The sequence below is a fragment of the Nerophis ophidion genome, linkage group LG11 (assembly GCF_033978795.1).
Source record: "Nerophis ophidion isolate RoL-2023_Sa linkage group LG11, RoL_Noph_v1.0, whole genome shotgun sequence".
In the NCBI taxonomy this organism is placed as follows: Eukaryota; Metazoa; Chordata; class Actinopteri; order Syngnathiformes; family Syngnathidae; genus Nerophis; species Nerophis ophidion.
The window spans coordinates 55,472,465-55,497,839 of record NC_084621.1 but is presented as its reverse complement, the minus strand read 5'-3'; the positions used below and the strand labels follow the sequence as shown (position 1 = coordinate 55,497,839).

Sequence of the window (25,375 nt, the reverse complement as noted above, 5' to 3'; positions counted from 1 at the left end):
ATTTACGTTTCACTAGCAGCGCACTTCCGATTTTTGTGTTCCTCCTTCCGGATACAAAGGCATGTTTGTGCTGTAATCATGGCAGACCTGGTAACTGACAACGAAGACGACTATTTTTGGACAAATGAGGTTTCATAACCTTATATTTTTGAAGCTGAAGAGAATAAACTACTGGTTACAGAAGCCAGCACGAACGAAGAGTGAGATGTTGGCGCAGATAAAAGCAGAGAAAGTGAAATTGAAGACATGCTTTTTCAACATAAATGGAGTGCTTCCCCAAATAAACTGGAAAAACTTCCCGGCCAGCTGGACCAAACACACAACTGTCCATCGAGTGAGTCACGCTTTAATATTATTCATGATACATGCAGCACATCACCGTACAACTAGAGTGCATGAAATTTAGGCTAATACTTTACAGAGACTTTAATATGATTGTTCATGTTTTTCAATTAGTACAGATTGGTGTCTTATCGCATTGTGTTGTGAATTACACACTCAAACACTTTTACTATCTTATCTCTTTTCGTAGCTAGCTTTTAAAGCTAATACCGAAGCATGTCATGGTGTTACTATGGTAAAAAAAAAGAGTTCTCTCTTACAATAACAATGTCGCTATAGCCTGGGTATTACACAGATTACGGAATGTAAATGAAATGTTTTTGACGGTTTTTAAAGGGAGAATTGATTGCTCCTATTAGCTGCATAGCTGGCCACTAGGAACAAGACGATTTTTACATGTTAGAAAGCGTAAAAAAAATAAAAAAACGTTTGTCTTAATGTCTCTTGCAATGATTGTGAACGATAGGCAAAATTCCGGGAAAAAGTGCAGTTCCCCTTTAAGACTGCCCCTACTTAATAGTGTTTGAGCTAAGAACGGTCCCTCGACTAATTAATATGCTTGCCATAAGCGTTCTGAAAATTTAATTTTGTTGCACTTGTACAATGACAATAAAGACAATTACTAAATGACAATAAAAAGTGTATTTTTCCATGCTTTAAGTTGCAAGCAAACATTTTAGTTACAAGCATCCCTGTTATGATCCACTGTCCGGATCATATTCGGTTTATGTTTTCCGTTCAGTTGTGTTCTCAGCACCTGTTCGGTTTGTGTGTCTCAGTTGCCATTACGGCAGATTACAGTCACCTGCCTCTGGTTAGTGTTCGGGGCGCGCACCTGTTGCCCGGGCACTAATCAGAGGGCTATTTAGTTTATGCGCTGGCCTCACTCGGCCTGTTGGTCTTGTTTGCTCCCGTGCAACAAGTTCCGCTCTTGGTTACACTCATAGTCTGCATTTTGATACTAGCATCTTTTGGCTACCCTTTTGTTTTCCGTGCCGTGGGCACCGCAGCGTATTTTGTTCTGCAACTAGAATAAATTATTTATTCTCACCTGCAAGCCGCTTCCTGACATCCCTCAGCATCTTGAAAAGACAACCTCCGGCATCACAATGCCACACAAGCGTAACAATCCCCACCATTAGTTGGTGTAGCAAACCCTGTAAGATTTGCCCAAAATGTCCGGTCCTACACACTAGTATTACCTATAACTAAAGATGGACATAACTTTGTTTTGCCAACTATGGGAAGCAAATAAATGAGTCTGAAGGACAGTGCTAAGAAGAAGTGGATGATATGCATTGAAAAACAAAAAAAACATTAAAAACATAAGTAGTTTAAGCGTATCACTGCTAATCTGCACCATACTAAAAAAGAATAAGTCGATAACGCCAGCCAAGGATGTTAAAATGATATTTAAAAAATGGCAGACCTTTATCATGGAAATATGGAGAAGCTGCTGATAGTGTGTTTGACATAGAAGCAGCTGGAAGGAGATACCGTAGAAGTCCACTCCACAAGGTAAATGTTCATTATTACATTACTTACTAAAGTATAGTAGTTGATAGCACTATTATATGGTTTTTCATACATGATTTCCAAAAGTTGTTTTTTATTTTAAAAGACATGTAACGGTGCTAAAATTGTGCTATTTTAGGGACGCAAGCACAAATTAAATTCATTTAAATTCATTGTAATGGGCAATGTTGACTTCAATTCGTTTGATTGTGTTAAGAGCTCCTTCACAGAACCAAATATAGCTCGTAAATTGAGGTTCTACTCTACTATTATTAATAATACTTAGTCTAAAAAAAGTTGAACATAGATGATTACAGTAAAGTGTTGATATAATTTTGATAGTAGCGAAGTCAGCACTTGTTCAACTATTTTTTTTTTTTAATATGGTGTCACAGAAAAATACACTGTAAGATTTGCCCAAAATGTCCGGTCTTACACACTAGTATTACCTTATAACTAAAGATGGACATAACTTTGTTTTGCCAACCATGGGAAGCAAATAAATGAGTGTGAAGGACAGTGCTAATAAGAAGTGGATTATATGCATTGGGGGAAAAAAAACATTAAAAACATAAGTAGTTTAAGCGTATCACTGCTAATCTGCACCATACTAAAAAGAATAAGTCGATAACGCCAGCCAAGGATGTTAAAATGATATTTAAAAAATGGCAGATATTTATCATGTTAATATGGAGAAGCTGCTGATAGTGTGTTTGACATAGAAGCAGCTGGAAGGAGATACCGTAGAAGTCCACTCCACAAGGTAAATGTTCATTATTACATTACTTACTAAAGTATAGTAGTTGATAGCACTATTGTAATGTAATAATGTAATATTATATGGTTTTTCATACAAGATTTCCAAAAGTTGTTTTTTATTTTAAAAGACATGTAACGGTGCGAAAATTGTGCTATTTTAGGGACGCAAGCACAAATTGAATTCATTTAAATTCATTGCAATGGGCAATGTTGACTTCAATTTGTTTAATTGTGTTAAGAGCTCCTTCACAGAACCAAATAAGCTCGTAAGTTGAGGTTCTACTTTACTATTATTAATACTTAGTCTAAAAAAAGTTGCACATAGATGATTACAGTAAAGTGTTGATATAATTTTGATAGTAGCGAAGTCAGCACTTGTTCAACTATTTTTTTTTTTAATATGGTGTCACAGAAAAATACATTTTCACACCATGATTGAACCTTTTACAATCCATACTAAAAGCAAATGTTTTGTAGAACTCTGTAAAAGTGTAACGTAGAGCAAATAAGTGACTGTTTTAGTGATTGTTAACCTGTTTATCACTGAAATCATTTTTTAACTTTATAGTCTTATATACTGTGGCACTTAGTCTGCACCTGCTCCAACTTTCAGAAAACTAAAAAAAAAACGTTATCAAATAAATTAGAATGTACTTACATTACAGACAACTTCTTACCTTTTATGGAAGACAGCGGTGGCCCCAAAACGAGGCATTAAATCCGTTTTCCCTTTTTGTGTGAGTTGAGTTTGGCAGCGTAAATTCTGAGGAACCAGCTTCGTAAATTAAACTCGTTTACAGCTACAAAAATATCTGATCAACTAATTACTGTACATGCATGTACAGCACAGCACTGAATAAACACATTTAACCGGGCTAGTTTATTCAACTTTACCAAATGTTCGAAGGCTTCCCCTAGGGTGCGCCTAACGCTGAATAGGAACAATGCATCACATTGGTGACAATGAAGAGGAAATGGCTCGTACTTCCTTTACTGCGGATTTCAAAATAAAATACTACAGATGCGTCATCAACGTTATTGAGATTATGAAATGGGATTTCTATAATGATATTTTTACATGTAAAACATTTACAAATACGTTCAAAATATTTGGTAAATCAGCAAGAATATTGGAAATAAAATGATCAACATTTTGATTTCTATTTATGTCTTACCATTGGTTGTAGCTTGGATTGTGATGTCATATCAAAGATGCTCAAGCAGTAGATATAACTCCTCTCGCATAACAATAAATGTGAAATCAAAATTGTCGGTGGTTCAGAGGTACAGTTATCTTCCTTACTCTTGAAAAAAAATGCTCGGTTTTTTCAGATATGACTAATGTTTGTATATGCTTTTAGCGGAATACTTACATTTTGTGTTTGTCTCCAACTGCAAACGTGTGTATTTTTTTTTAATCAAAACATGCGTCATTTACAAATCACATCGTTGCCAAACATAAGTGTTATAGATTGTTGCCAAACATTTGTGAACATGTATAGTGTACATGATACATAAATAAAATATTTCATAATATAATATTGTATTATGTATTTTTTTATGTATTAAATAATCCACTGCTTAACTGTCCACATTTTATATGTATATAAGTATGTACTTCCTTAACATGTTTTAACATATCTTGGGTACACTTTATTTGTACATTTAAAAAAATATATTTTACTATGCCATGATGCTGCTGTAAAATGGAGTGAAACTATGAACCAAGTTTTGTTGTATATTGTGTGCAATCACAATAAAAACATCTGATCTAATCTAAATGTCAAAGTAGTCCATGAATAGCTAAAACATAATTGTTGACACATGTTATATTAGTGTGACTTTCATGGCTTTATGTCTTGCATACATAGAAAAATTGACAATAAAGAATCTTTGAAGTCATGAAGTAGTAATTTACAAAGTTTGGCTATTTGATGTTACTTTTTGAAATATTTGGTATATAATATAAATATTGTATGCCTTTTTGTTTTCGTCACAGATGGAGAACATTAACCTATATGAGGAGATGGGAAGAAACTACACCTCTATTGTCTATAAAGGAAGAAGGATGGGCACTCTAAACTATGTCGCTCTCAAATGCATTGACAAATCGAAGAGACCTGAAGTCACAAACCATGTAAGATATGAATCCTTTTCCACATGATCAGAAATGGTTTCTTGAATATGAACTGCAATTTATTTTGGATTAATAGCATGTTATTATCCTGAGGGTGTAAGATGTTTTATACAGAATAGCAAGATGTCTTGTTGTCCCTCCAGGTACGTCTAAGCCAAAATCTGGATCATCCTAACATTGTTGAATTTTATGAGTGGTATGAGACCAGAAAGCACTTGTGGTTAGTGCTGGAGCTGTGCACAGGTAAACTTTAAATACTACCTTTGCACAATAATATCTTTTACATGGGCTATTGGAATATAAATGGGATAAACGGTAGAAAATGGATGGCTGGGTAAAAGAGAATTTATATCTTTTAGAAGACCAAACCTTCTATTTTAAGATGTAACACAATTTGTGTAAAGTCTGTGTCGTATTTTTCCATATTTTTGTGAACTTGTCTCTCATTTCTCTTTACATCTACTATCAACTTTGTCGACATGTTAGGTGGTTCCTTGGAGTCAGTGATTGTTCGAGATGGATGCTTTCCAGAGGATGTAGTGAGGATGTTTGGATTGGACCTGGTCAAAGGACTGGAATACATCCACAATTTAGGGATTATTTTCTCTGACTTGACACCTGCTAAGGTTTGTGTCGTACTGTATGTGTCGGGCACCAACCACGATATCTATTGTTTGTAATTTATTTAGTTATGGCTGCCCAAATGTATGTTTTAATGTGAATTAATGTAATGTAATATATAATAATATATAGCCTTTACCTTGGAGAATGGCTTTCTATGACATCTCCTTCCTGCTGCTTCTCTGTCACACACACCATCAGCAGCTTTTCAATATTTTCATGGATCAATGTCTGTCGTTTAGACATTATTATTATCATTATAATTATTACTTCTATTGTGCTTCAGTATGGGGCAGCCTCGCAGTGGTGCGCTCATATTGCTTAACCAAGTGACATGCTCTGTCATGTTTTTGATTACGTTATTTCTTTTTTTAATTCAATGCATGTCATCAACTCTTCAGCATTGTCATTCACACCCACTTACTTCCTTCCCATGCTTGGAAAAACTAAATCATGTCAATCTCCAGCTATGATCTAATGCTGGTAAGCCCAGATCTTGTGGGAATTCCTGTGACATTTGCCATCCCAACTAATGGCGGGGGATGCTTGTAACTCCCAATTATTTCTTGATATTTAAAGCATAACAAATAGCTGAGAGACAGCTTTTATCTCAAAGCTCTGTTAAGTTAGGGTACTTTAATAAAGTTGAGGTACCACTGTAGTACAACAACAATAGTCGATAGTACTACGCACACACCGCATGATAGTCTTCTTCCACTTACATCTTAAAGGCCTACTGAAATGAGATTTTCTTATTTAAACTGGGATAGCCAGTCCATTCTATGTGTCATACTTGATCATTTCGCGATATTGCCATATTTTTGCTGAAAGGATTTAGTAGAGAACATCGACGATAAAGTTCGCAACTTTTGGTCGCTAATAAAAAAGCCTTGCCTGTACCGGAAGTAGCAGGCCATGTGTGCGTGACGTCACGGGTTGTGGAGCTCCTCACATCCTCACATTGTTTACAATCATGGCCACCAGCAGCGAGAGCGATTCGGACCGAGAAAGCGACGATTTCCCCATTAATTTGAGCGAGGATGAAAGATTCGTGGATGAGGTCAGTGAGAGTGAAGGACTAGAAGAAAAAAAAAAGGCGAGGGCAGTGGGAGCGATTCAGATGTTATTAGACACATTTACTTGGATAATTCTGGAAAATCCCTTATCTGCTTATTGTGTTACTAGTGTTTTAGTGAGATTATATGGTACCTGAAAGTCGTAGGGGTGTGGCCACAGGTGTGGTGACCGCCAGTGTCTCCGGTGGGAGGAGTAAGAGGGTCTGCAGCTGCAGGAGGACGCAAGCTCCGCTCATGTCTACGGTAAGAGCCGACTTATTAGCGCAATCTTCTCACTGAAACCTTCCGGTTGACATGTGGTAGAGAACAATGTTCGCTTGACCGCTCTGTTCCATAGTAAAGCTTCACCTTCGGGAATGTAAACAAGGAAACACCGACTGTGTTTGTGTTGCTAAAGGCAACTGCAATACCCCGCTTCCCACCTACATCTTTCTTCTTTGTAGTCTCCATTATCAATTGAACTAATTTCAAAAGATTCAGCAACACAGATGTCCAGAATACTGTGTAATTATGCGATTAAAGCAGACGACTTTTAGCTGTGATCGGTGCTGGAAAAACACGCGCCCGTGTCATCATACACGTCATCATTCCGCGACGTTTTCAACAGGATACTTCGCGGGAAATTTAAAATTGCAATTTAGTCAACTTGACATGTGTTGCAATGTTAAGATTTCATCATTGATATATAAACTATCAGACTGTGTGGTCGGTAGTAGTGGGTTTCAGTAGGCCTTTAAACCTAGTAACAGGTCAAATGTGTATTTGTCAAGTGCATATATATCCCATCTTTACTATGTGTGCATGCAAAATAAAACACAATTAACATAGACTACAAATGGATTGTTTAATGGTGATTAATCGAAATTAATCCACAGCCACCCTGTGATTATTCACATTAGACATATTACTTGTTTAAATCTTTTAAATGACATGTGATTATAATCATCTCTCCTAGATCCTCCTGGATAACAATGGCATTTTAAAGCTAGGCAACTTCTGTCACTCCAAAACAGAGAAAGACACTTTTGAAGATTTCATTTTATTGTACGAAGAAGCAGGAAGCAGAAAATATGACAATGTAAAAAAAAGGTTTCAAGGTCAGTAATCATCAGTCTAACAATCATCATTATGTCTGTTGATGCCCTACTGTATATGTGAATGATAGATTACTGACTAAAAATATATCACATTCCGAGATCTACTTATGATAATCATCGGTATGACTACTACTGGCAATATATCCTTTTTTTCTTGCAAGTTTGATGAAAGTGTATATCTGTTATAATATACTATCAGGTTCACCAATTTACACGGCACCAGAGGTTCTGCAGGGTTCAGAAACTACTGTGAGCTCAGACCTCTGGGCTCTTGGTTGTATTCTCCAGTGCATGTACACGGGTAATGTACCAACCAAGATCCTGTATGTTTCATATCATAATGACCTATTTACTGTTGTCTTTTCTTTATATGTCTGGTTCATTAGGGAAGCCTCCTTTCATGGCAAAGACTTACAAAAAACTACTGGAAAATATTTTGCATCAGGAACCATCATTACTTATACCTAAAGGTAAAAAACCACCAGAACACACATACTGTGTTTTGCACATTTGCCACAGCAGATCATTTGCTTGTTAGTTTTAATGAGTATTGCCCTTTTTTCAGGATAAAAAAGCTCTATTAGCTGTGTTACGAGTACTGATAGGGATTCGAACCCATGCCAACTTGACAAAAGGAAGCAGCATGAAAGACTACACCAATATAATGTTAAAGCCTTCATTTTGAAGTAATTGAGTCATTGCTGGGCAACATGGGGATGCATGTGTAGTTAGACATTTCTGTGTGGCGTATGCATGTTGCTCCAGTGCTTGCACGGGTGTTATCCAAGTACATTGGTTGCCTCCTGCAGTCCAACAACTATACACGTTAGGTTTATCAGGGATGTCAAACTCATTTTTATTGAGGACCTCATTGCAATTGTGGCTGGCTGCACTCAGACGGCCTCTTGAAACAGTAAATACATATGAATATAAATATATAATAGCCTCATTTACACTATTTGCATAGGCAACTATTTTTGATCATTGTTTTTTTTTTTTACCAACAGATCGATAGAAAACTTGTTTTCAAATCATAACTCATGGTGACCAGCGGATATTTAAGTATTTATTTTTGATAACCGAAAAAAATGCTTGGAACATCTTGTTGCATGATCAGATAAAAAAAACTGCAGAATGTACTGTATACATTTGGAGACAGTGTATTTTTCTGTCAAAATTGAAAGAACTAAAACATTTATTAGTTCAAGCTTTTTGCAGGCCAAGTAAATAAAGTGGTGGGCCACATATAATAAAATGGCCTACCACAATAAATGAAATGGCAAGCTATTTTAAATTATGTGGTGGACCACATAAACACAACCTGCTCAGTGGCCTAGTGGTTAGAGTCTCTGCCCTGAGATCCGTAGGTTGTGAGTTCAAATCCCGGCCGAGTCATACCAAAGACTATAAAATTAGGACCCAATACTTCCCTGCTTGGCATTAAGGGTTGGAATTGGGGGTTGAATCCCCATAAATGATTCCTGGGCGTGGCACCGCTGCTGCCCACTGCTCCCCTCAACTCCCAGGGGTTGGTCGAGGGTGATGGGTCAAATGCAGAGAATAATTTTGCCACATCTAGTATGTGTGTGACAATCATTGGTACTTTAAATTTTAACTTTAACTTTAACTTTAAATAATGAAGCGGACCACATACAATGATGGGGCAGGGCAAATAAAAAATGTGGTGGATCACATAAAATGACATGGCGGGCCATATAAAATTATGTGGCAGACCTAATAAAATGATGTGGAGGTCCTGATAAAATAATAAGGGAGACCACATAAATTGACATCCATCCATCCATCATCTTCCGCTTATCCGAGGTCGGGTCGTGGGGGCAACAGCCTAAGCAGGGAAACCCAGACTTCCCTCTCCCCAGCCACTTCGTCTAGCTCTTCCCGAGGCGTTCCCAGGCCAGCCGGGAGACATAGTCTTCCCAACGTGTCCTGGGTCTTCCCCGTGGCCTCCTACCGGTTGGACGTGCCCTAAACACCTCCCTAGGGAGGCGTTCGGGTGGCATCCTGACCAGATGCCCGAACCACCTCATCGGGCTCCTCTCGATGTGAAGGAGCAGCGGCTTTACTTTGAGTCCCTCCCGGATGGCTGAGCTTCTCACCCTATCTCTAAGGGAGAGCCCCGCCACACGGCGGAGGAAACTCATTTCGGCCGCTTGTACCCGTGATCTTATCCTTTCGGTCATGACCCAAAGCTCATGACCATAGGTGAGGATGGGAACGTAGATCGACTGGTAAATTGAGAGCTTTGCCTTCCGGCTCAGCTCCTTCTTCACCACAACGGATCGGTACAACGTCCGCATTACTGAAGACGCCGCACCGATCCGCCTGTCGATCTCACGATCCACTCTTCCCTCACTCGTGAACAAGACTCCTAGGTACTTGAACTCCTCCACTTGGGGCAGGGTCTCCTCCCCAACCCGGAGATGGCCCTCCACCCTTTTCCGGGCGAGAACCATGGACTCGGACTTGGAGGTGCTGATTCTCATTCCGGTCGCTTCACACTCGGGTGCGAACCGATCCAGCGACAGCTGAAGATCCCGGTCAGATGAAGCCATCAGGACCACATCATCTGCAAAAAGCAGAGACCTAATCCTGCGGTTACCAAACCGGAACCCCTCAACGCCTTGGCTGCGCCTAGAAATTCTGTCCATAAAAGTTATGAACAGAATCGGTGACAAAGGACAGCCTTGGCGGAGTCCAACCCTCACTGGAAATGTGTTCGACTTACTGCCGGCAATGCGGACCAAGCTCTGGCACTGATCGTACAGGGAACGGACCGCCACAATAAGACAGTCCGATACCCCATACTCTCTGAGCACTCCCCACAGGACTTCCCGAGGGACACGGTCGAATGCCTTCTCCAAGTCCACAAAGCACATGTAGACTGGTTGGGCAAACTCCCATGCACCCTCAAGAACCCTGCCGAGAGTATAGAGCTGGTCCACAGTTCCACGACCAGGACGAAAACCACACTGTTCCTCCTGAATCCGAGGTTCGACTATCCGACGTAGCCTCCTCTCCAGTACACCTGAATAAACCTTACCGGGAAGGCTGAGGAGTGTGATCCCACGATAGTTGGAACACACCCTCCGGTCCCCCTTCTTAAAGAGAGGAACCACCACCCCGGTCTGCCAATCCAGAGGTACCGCCCCCGATGTCCACGCGATGCTGCAAAGTCTTGTCAACCAAGACAGCCCCACAGCATCCAGAGCCTTAAGGAACTCCGGGCGGATCTCGTCCCCCCCCGGGGCCTTGCCACCGAGGAGCTTTTTAACTACCTCAGCGACCTCAGCCCCAGAAATAGGAGAGTCCACCACAGATTCCCCAGGCACTGCTTCCTCATAGGAAGACGTGTTGGTGGGATTGAGGAGGTCTTCGAAGTATTCCTTCCACCTATCCACAACATCCGCAGTCGAGGTCAGCAGAACACCAGCCGCACCATACACGGTGTTGATAGTGCACTGCTTCCCCTTCCTGAGGTGGCGGACGGTGGTCCAGATTCGCTTCGAAGCCGTCCGGAAGTCGTTTTCCATGGCTTCCCCGAACTCTTCCCATGTCCGAGTTTTTGCCTCCGCGACCGCTGAAGCTGCACACCGCTTGGCCTGTCGGTACCTGTCTGCTGCCTCCGGAGTCCTATGAGCCAAAAGGACCCGATAGGACTCCTTCTTCAGCTTGACGGCATCCCTCACCGCTGGTGTCCACCAAGGGGTTTTAGGATTGCCGCCCCGACAGGCACCAACTACCTTGCGGCCACAGCTCCGATCTGCCGCCTCGACAATAGAGGTGCGGAACATGGTCCACTCGGACTCAATGTCCAGTACCTCCCTCGTGACATGTTCAAAGTTCTTCCGGAGGTGGGAATTGAAACTTTGTCTGACAGGAGACTCTGCCAGACGTTCCCAGCAGACCCTCACAATGCGTTTGGGCCTCCCAGGTCTGTCCGGCATCCTCCCCCACCATCGCAGCCAACTCACCACCAGGTGGTGATCGGTAGAAAGCTCCGCCCTTCTCTTCACCCGAGTGTCCAAAACATGAGGCCGCAAATCCGATGACACAACTTCAAAGTCGATCATGGAACTGCGGCCTAGGGTGTCCTGGTCCTGGTTAGAGTCTCTGCCCTGAGATCCGTAGGTTGTGAGTTCAAATCCCGGCCGAGTCATACCAAAGACTATAAAATTGGGACCCAATACCTCCCTGCTTGGCATTAAGGGTTGGAATTGGGGGTTGAATCCCCATTAATGATTCCTGGGCGTGGCACCGCTGCTGCCCACTGCTCCCCTCAACTCCCAGGGGTTGGTCGAGGGTGATGGGTCAAATGCAGAGAATAATTTTGCCACATCTAGTATGTGTGTGACAATCATTGGTACTTTAACTTTTAACTTTAACTTTAACTTTAACTTTAAATAATGAAGCGGACCACATACAATGATGGGGCAGGCCAAATAAAAATGTGGTGGATCACATAAAATGACATGGCGGGCCACGTAAAATAATGTGGCAGACCTAATAAAATGATGTGGAGGTCCTGATAAAATAATGCAGGAGACCACATAAATTGACATGGAGAGCCACATTCAGTAATATTACGGGCCAATTTAAATATTGTTGCGGACCACATTAATTGACGTGGTAGACCACATAAAATGATATGGTCCATCCATCCATCCATCTTCTTCCGCTTATCCGAGGTCGGGTCGCGGGGGAAACAACCTAAGCAGGGAAACCCAGACTTCCCTCTCCACAGCCACTTCGTCTAGCTCTTCCCGGGGGATCCCGAGGCGTTCCCAGGCCAGCCGGGAGACATAGTCTTGCCAACGTGTCCAGGGTCTTCCCCGTGGCCTCCTGCCGGTTGGACGTGCCCTAAACACCTCCCTCGGGAGGCGTTCAGGTGGCATCCTGACCAGATGCCCGAACCGCCTCATCTGGCTCCTCTCGATGTGGGGGAGCAGCGGCTTTACTTTGAGTTCCCCCTGGATGGCAGAGCTTCTCACCCTATCTCTAAGGGAGAGCCCCGCCACCCGGCGGAAGAAACTCATTTCGGCCGCTTGTACCCGTGATCTTATCCTTTCGGTCATGACCCAAAGCTCTTGACCATAGGTGAGGATGGGAACGTAGATCGACCAGTAAATTGAGAGCTTTGCCTTCCGGCTCAGCTCCTTCTTCACCACAACGGATCGATACAGCGTCCGCATTACTGAAGACGCCGCACCGATCCGTCTGTCGATCTCACGATCCACTCTTCCCCCACTCGTGAACAAGATTCCTAGGTACTTTAACTCCTCCACTTGGGGCAGGGTCTCCTCCCCAACCCGGAGATGGCATTCCACCCTTTTCCGGGTGATATGGTGGGCCACATAAAATATCGTGGCGGGCCAAATAAAATGAGTAGTTGGGCCACCTAAAATAAAGTGGCGGACCACGTTAAACAATTTTGCAGACTATATTAAATGATATGGCAAAACAGAAGTGGCCCATCCATAAAATAATGTAGCGGGCCAGATAAGATAGTGTGGCACGCCACATAAAAACACTTGTCCTCTAGATCAGTGGTTCTCAACCTTTTTTCAGTGATGTACCCCCTGTGAACATGTTTTTAATTCAAGTACCCCCTAATCAGAGCAAATAATTTTTGGTTGAACAAAAGAGATAAAGAATTAAAATACAGCACTATTTCATCAGTTTCTGATTTATTTAATTGTATAAAATATTGCTCATTTGTGGTAGTCTTTCTTGAACTATTTTGAAAAAAAGATATAAAAATAACTAAAAACTTGTTGGAAAATAAACAAGTGATTCAGTTGTAAATAAAGATTTCTACACATCGAAGTAATCATCAACTTAAAGTGCCCTCTTTGGGGATTGTAATAGAGATCCATCTGGATATTTCTTCACAAAAAAATATTTATGGAACGTGTCCACCAAAAATCTTGCTGTCAACACTGAATATTGCATTGTTGCATTTCTTTTCACAGTTTATGAACTCACATTCACATTTTGTTGAAGTATTATTCAATAAATATATTTATAAAGGAATTTTGAATTGTTGCTATTTTTAAAATATTAAAAAAAAAAAATCTCATGTACCCCTTGGCATAGCTTCAAGTACCCCCAGTGGTACGCGTACCTTCATTTGAGAACCACTGCTCTAGATGAACCATAGATGTGAATAGTTGTTTATATCTGCCCAATGACCAGTCCAAGGTGTAGCCCACCGATCGCCCAAAGTCAGCTGGGAGGCTTTAGCTCACCCTAGCTCATACATTGCATGGTTGGATGGAGTCGCTAACATTTTTAAAAAGAACTGATGACCCCTCTTGTCATTGACACAGAGTCTTCAACTCCTCCTCCCAGTCAGGAATTCCAAAATCTTCTGAAAGGCTTACTCAACAAAAAACCTAATAAAAGGTGGGACCACACGCACGCACACGCATAAGCACACACAAACACTCACTTTGTAAAACATCACTACTGCATCTACAATGCAACATGATTTGATGTATTAAGTACTTTTTTAGGTGTATGAATGCTACAATTAAATGTTGACTATTATGCTGTAATGAAGAAAAGTCAACTTAATTAATTTGGCTACTGTGTTGTTTTTTCAAGAATGAACTCGTCAGATTTGCAGAAGCACCATTTCTGGACACTGACAGATGGGAATTAGAGGATGAAGATGATAAAGAGGCCCCACATCTTTATTTTAATTTGCAGAAGTCCATACAGTCTAATTTATGTTAAAGTAATGCTGATGGCATAGTTTTATTTCAAACACGCGTACAAGGTTACATCGAAGGACATGTTACATGTTCATGTTTACTTTTATAGACAACATTTTTTTCAAATTTTTATTTTCCATTCTAGAAAGAAGTCTTGAAAGTCAGCGATGTGACCATTGATGCTTTTTTTAATTCATATTTTCTGTGATAAATAAATGTTTGCTGCAGCCCTGATCATTACTTCACATGTACAGTGCAGGTATGCTAAGGAAATACATTGTGTTTAATGGAGATCACAAACAATAGTCAGTTGCTGTACTGAAGTTATTTTCCTAGCAGCCATAAATTCTGGATTTATCCATTACATGTATCATATACCTGCAGTTTCCCTGCTCAACTCAGCTTGTTTTGGGCTCTATAGTGGATGTAATGCATGCTGTGTTACCATGACAACTGTCAACAAGTAGGAATGTACTGCAAAGGTCCGTGAAGCTCATTAAATGCCTATGTTTCTCAAACTCAAACTCATGTTGTTTTAACTACACCCACATTGCAAAGCATGACAAAAATGCAATATTTTCACTTCAAGAGAAAATACAATTACTTTTGCTCTCTAACACTATCAAGATCACAAATCATTTAATCCATCTCTCTTGCTTCTTTTTACACATCTTTGTTTGAGGCAAAATAAAATCTGCTTGAAACATGATTATCCAGTATCCGGGCACAGTTCATATAGACCAGGGGTGTCAAACTCAAATACAGAGTGGGCCAAAATTTAAAATGGAACAAAGCTGCGGGCCAAGTTTGAACAAATGAACCTTTTAAGAGGGATCCAAAAAAGTTTTGCATTGAATATTGAACAAGCAAGGCTTATATAACTTCATAGTGACATGCAAAGTCAAGTTTCAAATTATCCATCCAGCCATCCATTTTCTACCGCTTGTCCCTTCTGGGGTTGCTGCAGCCTATCTCAGCTGCATTTGGGCGGAAGGCAGTGTACACCCTGGACAAGTCGCCGCCTCATCACAGGGCCAACACAGATAGAGAGACAACACGCACACTAGGGCCAATTTAGTGTTTCCAATCAACCTATCAATAATTATTTAAAAATATCAATGGCATATCAAATACAATTTAAATAAAAATTGGAGGGGGGGGGCAGGTTTGGTGGTAGCGGGGGTGTATATTATAGCATCCTGGAAGAGTTAGTGCTGCAAGGGGTTCTGGGTATTACGTGTGTTACTGTGCAGATGTTCTCCCAAAATGTGTTTGTCATTTTTGTTTGGTGTGGCTTCACAGTTTGGCGCATATTTGTAACAGTGTTAAAGTCGTTTATACGGCCACCCCCAGTGTGGCCTGTATTCATTCGTGTGTGTTAAAGCGGCAGATATTATGTGACTGGGCCGGCACATTATTTCTATGGCGGAAAAGCGGACGTGACAACAGGTTGTAGAGGACGCTAAAGGCAGTGCCTTCGAGGCACGCCCCCAATATTGTTGTCCTAGTGGAAATCGGGAGAAATTCGGAAGAATTGTTGCCCCGGGAGATTTACGGGAGGGGCAGTGAAATTCAGGAGGGTTGGCAAATGCGTTGTTACAGCGGCACCGCCCCTGTATAATACCGGCGGGCCAGCTCAAATCTTAATTTGATATTACCTCAAGGGCCAAATGAAATCACACGGCGGGCAAAATTTGGCCCACGGGCCAGAGTTTGACGCCCATGATATAGACAATATATCCTGAAGGAGTTTACAAAAGTTGAGCTAAGGAAAATAAGGATATATTACGTACCTAAACTTTTTCCAAAATTAAAGAAGTACTATTTAAAATTATCAAAGAAATATACCTTGAGAGGATTTTTTGAAACTTAAATTTAACATGGAGGTCAATCATCTGTTTGTAGAATGTGATACAGTACATCTGTTTTGGGAGGAAATCAGAGATTGGCTGAGAGACAAGGGTGTGAAGATGTACCCATTCTCTATAGAATAAATCAAATTTGGTATTTTTATAAACAACTGTAATATAGAAATGTTTGTTAAAATTTTTATGCTCCAGGTAAAAATGTTTCTACAATAATGTAAATTTACAAACCCCGTTTCCATATGAGTTGGTAAACTGTGTTAGATGTAAATATAAACGGAATACAATGATTTGCAAATCATTTTCAATTCATATTCAGTTGAATATACTACAAAGACAACATATTTGATGTACAAACTGAAAACATTTTTTTTTTTGCAAATAATTATTAACTTTAGAATTTGATGCCAGCAACACGTGACAAAGAAGTTGGAAAAGGTGGCAATAAATACTAATAAAGTTGAGAAATGCTCATCAAACACTTATTTGGAACATCCCAGAGGTGTGCAGGCTAATTGGGAACAGGTGGGTGCCATGATTGGGTATAAAAGCAGCTTCCATGAAATGCTAAGTAATTCACAAACAAAGATGGGGCGAGGGTCCCCAATTTGTAAGCAAATTGTCGAACAGTTTTAGAAAAACATTTCTCAACAAGATATTGCAAGGAATTTAGGGATTTTACCATCTACGGTCCATAAAATCATCAAAAAGTTCAGAGAATCTGGAGTAATCACTGCACGTAAGCAATGATATTACAGACTTTTGAACCCTCAGGCGGTACCGCATCAAAAACAGACATCAGTGTGTAAAGGATATCCCCACATGGACTCAGATACACTTCATAAAACCACTGTCAGTAACTACAGTTGGTTGCTACATCTGTAAGTGCAAGTTAGAACTCGGCTATGCAAAGCAAAACCCATTTATCAACAACACCAAGGAACGCTGCTGGCTTCGCTCGGCCCGAGCTCGTCTAAGAAGGACTGATGCAAATTGGAAAAGTGTTCTGTGGTCTGAGGAGTCCACATTTCAAATTATATTTGGAAATTGTGGACGTGGTGTCCCCCGGAACAAAGAGGAAAATAACATCCGGATTGTTATAGGCGCAAAGTTCAAAAGCCAGCATCTGTGATGGTATGGAGGTGTATTAGTGCCCAAGGCATGGGTAACTTACACATCTGTGAAGGCACCATTAATGCTGAATGGTCCATACAGGTTTTTGGAGCAACATATGTTGTCATTTAAGCAACGTTATCATGGACGCCCCTGTTTATTTCAGAAAGGCACAATGCCAAGCCACGTGTTACAACAGTGTGGTCTCATAGTAAAAGAGCGCAGGTACTTTCCTGGTCCGCCTGCAGTCTAGGCCTGTCTCCCATTGAATATGTGTGGCGCATTATGAAGCGTAAAATACGACAGCGGAGACCCTGGACTGTTGAACGACTAAAGCTCTACATTGAACAACAATGAGAAAGAATTCCACTTTCAAAGCTTCAACAATTAGTTTCCTCAGTTCCCAAACATTTATTGATTGTTAAAAGAAAAGGTGATGTAACACAGTGGTGAACATGCCCTTTCCCAACTACTTTGGCACATGTTGCAGCCATAAAATTGTAAGTTAATTATTATTTGCAAAAAAAATTAAAGTTTATGAGTTTGAACATCAAATATCTTGTCTTTGTAGTGCATTCAACTTAATATATGGGTTGAAAAGGAAATGCAAATCATTGTATTCTGTTTATGTTTACATCTAACACAATTTCCCAACTCATATGGAAACAGGGTTTGTATGAAAGTAAGGCCTACATTTTCTAATTGGCTTAATGGTTTACAAATATCAATCAAATCTTGGCGGATGATTAAAGAGTACAAAAGCCCCTAATTTGATCTCTTTGTTAAAAACATTTAAAGTAATTTAATTAGCCCTTCTTGTCTTTTCTTTTCATCCATCCATCCTATTCCTACCGCTTATCCCTTCCGGGATAAGCTGGAGCCTATATCTCTGCCTCATATTTTTTATTATTATTTTTTTTATTATTATTTAGTACTATTTGCTTTTGTTGTATTTCCTTGACATATTTCGCTGATGTTGAAAGTGCCTTGACTTTTGTGTACATTATAAATGTATGTTTGTTGTACAATAAAAAAAAAGACCCAAGTGGCGTCTCTTTTTGTTGTGATCCTTGTATCCTAGCAACGCAGGAAGAAACCATTAGGAGGTGGGCTGTCACGCTAGATGAAACGTTTTACACATTGAGTGTAACGCTCAAATTGTGACTATACATTTGAAAAATCAAATACACGATATGCACGTATGTAGGAAAACATAAACCGTAGCTGGTAAGATTAAATTCCGGGAGGAATGTTCCTCCACATGATTGTATTACACCCCTTTGAGTCTCCTGGCCCACCTGTCTTCCGGTTGGGAAAACATCACTGCGCCAGAAAGTTAGTAGGTGAGTAAAATTGACGTCTAAGTTTGAACATTAGAGTTGTTTAGTCCTGAATTACCCCTATGCAGACGATCCTCATCATTTAATTGTTCAGAGCCAGTATAGCTTTATTTCTTGATTATACTGTACGTAGAATAATTACATGTTAATGCCTATCATCTATGCTGGTGTTTTCCAACCACTGTACCGCCGGGACACTAGTGTGACGTGAGATACAGACTGTTGTGCCGTGGGAGATTACGTAATTTCACCTAATTGGGTTAAAAATATTTTTTAAAGGCAATTAAGTGATGCTAAGAAAAAGCATTGAAGTAAAATAAACTAAAACTGAACAAGCTGCAATGTAAACAAAAACAGAATGCTGGACGACAGCAAAGACTTACAGCATGTGGAGCAGACGGCGTCCACAAAGTACATTGATTGATTGATTGATTGATACTTTTATTAGTAGATTGCACAGTACAGTACATATTCCGTACAATTGACCTCTAAATTGTAACACCCGAATAAGTTTTTCAACTTGTTTAAGTCGGGGTCCACGTCCATCAGTACATGACATGACAATCAACAATGTCCCCGCAAAAAAAGATAGTTTTCGCACAACTTAAATAGTTTTGATTGCGAAAAGAAAGCAGGTGTGGGGAATAAATAGCATTCAAGGAACACATGAAACTGCTACAGGAAAAAACACCAACATAAGAGCGCAAGACAAGAACTGAAACACTACACACAGGAAAACACCAAAAAACTCAAACTAAGTTACGGCGTGATGTGACAGGTCGTGACAGTACACCTACTTTGAGACAAGAGCTACAGTGATGCATGGTTGGTTATGGTTTGAATTCATATCCAACAAAGGCGAGAACGTCTTTTTATTGTCAATTTCGGCTACTGAGTTTAATTTTTTTGTGTTTTCCACTGGTGGTGTGCTTCAGAATTTTTTCAATGAAAAAAATGTGCCTTGGCTCAGAAAAGGTAGAAAAACACTGATCTATGCTACTCTAGCAATACACTAGGGTTATATGGAGCTGATGTCCTAATTGAAAATTATGTTTACTTCTCGCTTGTTTTTGGTACATTTAAGTATTTAACTAACACACCTCTATTTTTTGTCATGGTAGATGGATAACTTCATCCTGTATGAGGAGCTAGGAAGCGGCTCTACATCTGTTGTCTACAAAGGACGGAGAAAGGGACATCTGAACTATGTAGCCCTTAAATGCAGTGACAAAGCCAAGAGACCTGAAATCACAAACCATGTACGATATCACTTGCTTTTATTGTGGTGTTACATAAAAATGGTTATGGTATTAGTTTATTTCGAACATTAATGTTATAGTTGTTATTTGAAAATAATTGCAAATTTTTGGGCAGCAGGTGATAAAGTTTTTCTTTGTGCAAAGTTTTAGCTGTTTGCAAATTCACCGAATTTCAATATTTTTTTGATTCACTACATAAAGGGTTTGAATGTTCACTATAACTGACATTATGTGTTATTTTAACTGACCTTTTTTGTAAAAAAAATTGTAAATTAAGCGTTCTTTAGCAGGTTTTCCGTCCCTATTTCGACAGCAGAGAGTATAGAGGGATTTTTGGTCCAGGACACATTTTGCTTTATTCATTATTAAAGTATTTCTTGTATATTTTTCGTTTGAGGTGTCCAGTTCATTTTATCGTATTACACTTACAAACTTAATTCCCCCTCCCCCTTCAATGTCTACTCTGCCTATTTGTGTTTGACTGTTTCCAAATAGCTTTTTTTATATTCAAGGACTGTCTGTTTTTGTCAAACTATCTGTTTAGTTCATAAATCTTTTCTGTTATTATTTGTATTGGCTTCTGAGTATCCTCCCCTGAACAAAATGTGGTTGTATTATCTGAAAATGGGACTAACTTTAAATCCTGTGTATTTTTACAAATGTAGTTTGTATATAGATGAATACATCTCGGTTACAGTATTGATCCACGGGGTATGCCGCAAGATATATTTATAATTACAGACGTATGTCCCCCTAGCTTCGCGTACTGCTTTCTGTTGGTTAAGTAGTTTTTTACCCAGTTTGAGACCAATCCTCTGATGAGTATATTGACAAAAGTTAAGCTTGAAGAACCTCTAAAGCTGTGACAAATTTGAGGGTTGTCATACAGTCTTACTGGAATGACCAAAATAAGATGGAAACAAATAATTGTCTCATTTCCCTTGTAGGTTCGTCTTAGCCAATTGGTGGATCATCCCAACATTGTACACTTTTATGAATGGTACGAGACCAAAAAGCACTTGTGGTTAGTGACTGAGATCTGCACAGGTCAGTATTTGTACCATTAATAAATGATCCTCAAAGTATATTTGTGTGATAATAAGTATTTTCTACTTGTTGTTCTGTTAATAAGATATCCTCTTCAGGCATCCCAAATTGCCTTTTTTTTTCTACCCGTCTTGCAGCTTTGAGTCAGCAGTTTTTACATAGTTATTTCTACAATTCATTATTTTTTTTATTGCTTTTATAATGTCTGTCAACTTTGTCTTACGGAGTCAGGTGGTTCCTTGGAGTCTGTGATAAAGCGGGATGGATGTCTTCCAGAGGATGTGGTCAGGAAGTTTGGATGGGACCTGGTCAAAGGACTGAACCACATCTACAAGTTAGGAATCATTTTTTCTGACTTGACACCTACTAAGGTTTGTTCATGTCACTGTTAATTAAGGGTTCCAAATATTTTACAATAAAGAATTAAGTCACCAATACATGGGTAGTAGGGATGTAAAGGTATACAAGATTTTATGTCATGGTTATCATTATCGCAGAATAGTTAAAAAAAAAAAAGATTTTAATTACTGTAATGCACAAATGTTAACAGTGTAATTTCAGTGTTTGTTTCAAAGCATTTATTAGAAAAAAAGAAGCAAGGAGAAACATTTTTTCTAAAATACACAATGGGACTACAAAGTGTGTTTTATTCAATTACTTAATTAATCAATCAAACTAAACGGTAAATTATTTGATTACTAAAAAAATTGATACCTACTGTCCTACACTTACTTAGTGGCTTAGTGGTTAGAGTGTCCGCCCTGAGATCAGTAGGTTGTGAGTTCAAACCCCGGCCGAATCATACCAAAGACTACAAAAATTGGACCCGTTACCCCCCTTGCTTGGCTCTCAGCATCAAAGGTTGGAATTGGGGGTTAAATCACCAAAATGATTCCTGGGTGTGGCCACTGCTGCTGCCCAATGCTCCCCTCACCTCCCAGGGGGGTTAACAAGGGGATGGGTCAAATGCAGAAGACAAATTTCACCACACCTTGTGTGTGTGACAATCATTGGTACTTTAACTTTAACTTAACTTAGAAAGTTTTCAGTCCTAAAAGCAAATGTTTTCTGTTTTATCATTAAAACTATGTATCATTACATCTCTTTGTGTAGTATTCTTTGTTTGGGCACTATATTCTGTGAAATGATATAGGGGTAATTATTGGCCTTATAACCACTACAGTGTACTGAAACCAGGGCCAAACTTTTGGCAGCATTATTTGTAAAAAAGAAAAAAAAACAAATCCCTTGATGGCTCCTAAGCCAGACTTTGGACATATATTTATTTTACTATTCTCTTAAATAATATGTGATTATCATCTCTCCTCCCATAGATCCTGGTAGACAGTAGTGGCATGTTAAAATTAGGAAACTTCTGTCATTCTAAGACTGAGAAAGAAACTCTTAAAGATTTCTTCTCATTGTGTTGTGAAGATGCAAAGGATGAAAAATATGATGAAATGATGAAAAAAAGGATTGAAGGTCAGAAGAGTGTTTTCTTTTTTACTATACCAAGCTATACATTTACGGAATATAAAATGGATTCTTAATGAGGTTTTATGTCCAGGTTCAACAACTTACAAGGCCCCAGAGGTTCAACAAGGGGCAGAAACTACTGTGAAATCTGATCTGTGGGCTCTTGGTTGTATCCTCTACTACATGTACACTGGTAATTTACCTTTTCTACATGCACGCACACATTTAATTGAAATGTATTTGTCTTCTTTACCATCTTACATAGGTTGCTAAATGTCCTGTAAAATGTTTAAGAAAAATATATATTTTTAGGTAGGCCATTCTCCTTTGATAACGACAGTGAACACTCTGAAATAAATTTAGATCAGCAACCATCATCTTCTGTGCAGACAGGTATACACACACACCAACAATTTGCATAGAAATTAAAAACAAAATGTTGTTTTTGCATTTAAAAAAAATGTCATACACTTCTTTTGTTATTTTATAGTGTCTCCAACCACTTCTCCCACCCAGGACTTTCAAAATCTTCTGAGAGGTTTACTCACCAGAAACCCAGATGAGAGGTCAGACCACACAAACATACACAATGGCTGCCTAAAATAGTCTGGTACAATTCAAAAGGGTTGTGATTCTTCTTCCTGGTGCTCATAGTTTGATTTATAGCATACAAATTAACATGAATATGAAGCCATTATATCTGCTTTAATTAAAATGGCATTGATTAACTGTTTCATTGCAAGTTATCGTGAGCTGTGTTATGTTAACCTTAAACATTTATGTTGTTTGTTCTTTAGAATGAACTTGTCAGATGTACTCAATCACAATTTCTGGACTCAAGGACTGAATGAGGAAGAGGACTTAGAGGAACTAGAAGAAATGGGAGCCGAAGAAGGGCACTGTGCAAAGACAATAAAAGGCAGACAGATGGACAGTGTTGTTTCAAATAGTTGGGAGTGTGTTTTATGACATCATTTTTGACTTTACGCTTTTTAATAGTGGATAAAGTCTAATACTAAACACTAGGGGTGGCCCGATACTACTTTTTTTAAACTTCTGATACGATAGTGTTATTGGAGCCTTGAGTGTTAGCCGATACTGATATTAACCAAACACAATGTCACCACGAATCATACATACATTCATTATTTTGTAATGTTGAATGTTATGAAAGGCTTCATCAAGTGAAATTTCTTAGACAACAATGGTAGGTATGAATAACACTAACCCAGTGGTTCTTAACCTGGGTTCGATCGAACCATAGGTGTTCGGTGAGTCGGCCTCAGGGGTTCGGCGGAGCCTCCGCCGCGGAGGTCAAGACACACCCAACTTATCGTGTAAATAAAAACTTCTCCCTATCGGCGGATTATGGATACCCCAAAACAATGTTCCCTCTAATGTTCCCTCTGATTTGCAGGTGTGTAATTAGTTGTGAGTTCATGCACTCTGTTGGTTTTGTTGTTTGAACAAGATGATGTTCATGCACGGTTCATTTTGTGCACCAGTAAAAAAACATATAACTTTGTCTTGAATTTGAAACATTTTTTTAAATTTTTCACGAAAGAAGGGTTTGAATGCGCATATGAAACTGGTGGGGTTCGATACCTCCAACAAAGTTAAGAACCTCTGCACTAACCATATGCCAAGCTAAGTGTTTTTGGTGCCACCTAGTGGTCACAATAATTCATTAGGTTAAGCTCATTGCATGTGAAGTGAATGGTACAAATATATTATGGATACTTTCTAATACGGGCTTCACGGTGGCAGAGGGGTTAGTGCGTCTGCCTCACAATACGAAGGTCCTGCAGTCCTGGGTTCAAATCCAGGCTCGGGATCTTTCTGTGTGGAGTTTGCATGTTCTCCCCGTGAATGCGTGGGTTCCCTCCGGGTACTCCGGCTTCCTCCCACTTCCAAAGACATGCACCTGGGGATAGGTTGATTGGCAACACTAAATTGGCCCTAGTGTGTGAATGTGAGTGTGAATGTTGTCTGTCTATCTGTGTTGGCCCTGCGATGAGGTAGCGACTTGTCCAGGGTGTACCCCGCCTTCCGCCCGATTGTAGCTGAGATAGGCGCCAGCGCCCCCCGCGACCCCGAAAGGGAATAAGCGGTAGAAAATGGATGGATGGATACTTTCTAATACCCTTCTGCATCTGTAAGTAAAATGCAACTATATTTGTTTTTTGCTTTTTTATATTAACAAACGGTTTTTACACTGCAATATTGTTTAATTAAGGACCCTTATTCCATATATATAGCTGGTGTGCTCTTGTGTGCTTAGCTGTTGTGTAGCCGCAAACTTTTAGTACCCTACAGCCTGCCATGTTTACCGTTTGAACATGACTTCACTAAAATACAAGAATAGACCAATCTTGTGTGTTTATTGGAAGACACCTAGATGTCCAGCTTTGCACACGTAAACTGAAACTTGAAACCTATATTGGAGAGATTAGATGCAAGCCAATATTATCCAATATTAGTTTTTTTTTTGCTGATATCGGACATATATTGGATATAAATATTGGATTGGGACACTCCTAATTATGGCAAAATAATTAAAGTGAAAGTGCTACACTCAAATACTCCCTTTACTTGGGGTGTTTGTGTCAGCATCTTCCTTCAAAAACTCTTCAGACAAAAAAGGATCCCGCACCCCTTCCTTTTTGGAGAACAGGCTGATAAACCTCTTTACAGCCAAATCTCGAAAGCAACACCAGTCCATATATCTTTGAAAACATTGATCTCATCACAAACAAAGACTACAATAACAACGAGTCCAGACAGTCGGATTGAGAGATACACAACCCTTGGAGACGTGAGGGATAGTCAGGAAGTTGGTAGAGTCCACAACAGAAGAGGGGGAGCAAAAGGCAGAAGATCAAATAAGGATGAATGTGACCCAACAAATGAGTCCACTTGAGCAAGCCAAAGAGTCATTCACAATAGGTAAGGTTATTTTACACACTTTACTTGTTGGTAAATGGCAGGTCATAA

The 25,375-nt window shown here is 39.7% G+C and overlaps 4 protein-coding genes across 5 annotated transcripts in view; 2 read left to right on the top strand and 2 right to left on the bottom strand.

Moving 5' to 3' along the window:
* The window catches only part of trak1a (trafficking protein, kinesin binding 1a), an 84,782-nt gene extending 81,199 nt beyond the window's left edge, over positions 1-3,583 (bottom strand). Inside the window, exon 1 of the mRNA XM_061916289.1 lies at positions 3,294-3,583. The gene's annotated coding sequence lies outside the window, so the exon portion shown is untranslated. The remainder of the gene's footprint in view (positions 1-3,293) is intronic.
* Positions 1-25,375, bottom strand: part of LOC133562270 (cholecystokinin-like) — a 292,686-nt gene that overhangs the window by 172,452 nt on the left and 94,859 nt on the right. The window lies entirely within an intron of this gene.
* Positions 3,837-14,778, top strand: LOC133562269 (serine/threonine-protein kinase ULK4-like). The gene is made up of 9 exons (XM_061916293.1): positions 3,837-3,900; positions 4,616-4,753; positions 4,897-4,996; positions 5,240-5,379; positions 7,406-7,547; positions 7,747-7,848; positions 7,934-8,017; positions 13,895-13,970; positions 14,172-14,778. The coding sequence occupies exons 2-9, from the start codon at positions 4,616-4,618 to the stop codon at positions 14,227-14,229; spliced, it is 840 nt and encodes a 279-aa protein (XP_061772277.1). The 5' UTR covers positions 3,837-3,900; the 3' UTR covers positions 14,230-14,778.
* Positions 18,555-24,107, top strand: LOC133562268 (serine/threonine-protein kinase ULK4-like). The gene is made up of 9 exons (XM_061916292.1): positions 18,555-18,602; positions 19,721-19,858; positions 20,806-20,905; positions 21,137-21,276; positions 22,240-22,387; positions 22,473-22,574; positions 22,694-22,774; positions 22,872-22,947; positions 23,179-24,107. Exons 2-9 carry the CDS (start codon positions 19,721-19,723, stop codon positions 23,348-23,350), a joined length of 957 nt encoding a protein of 318 aa, XP_061772276.1. The 5' UTR covers positions 18,555-18,602; the 3' UTR covers positions 23,351-24,107.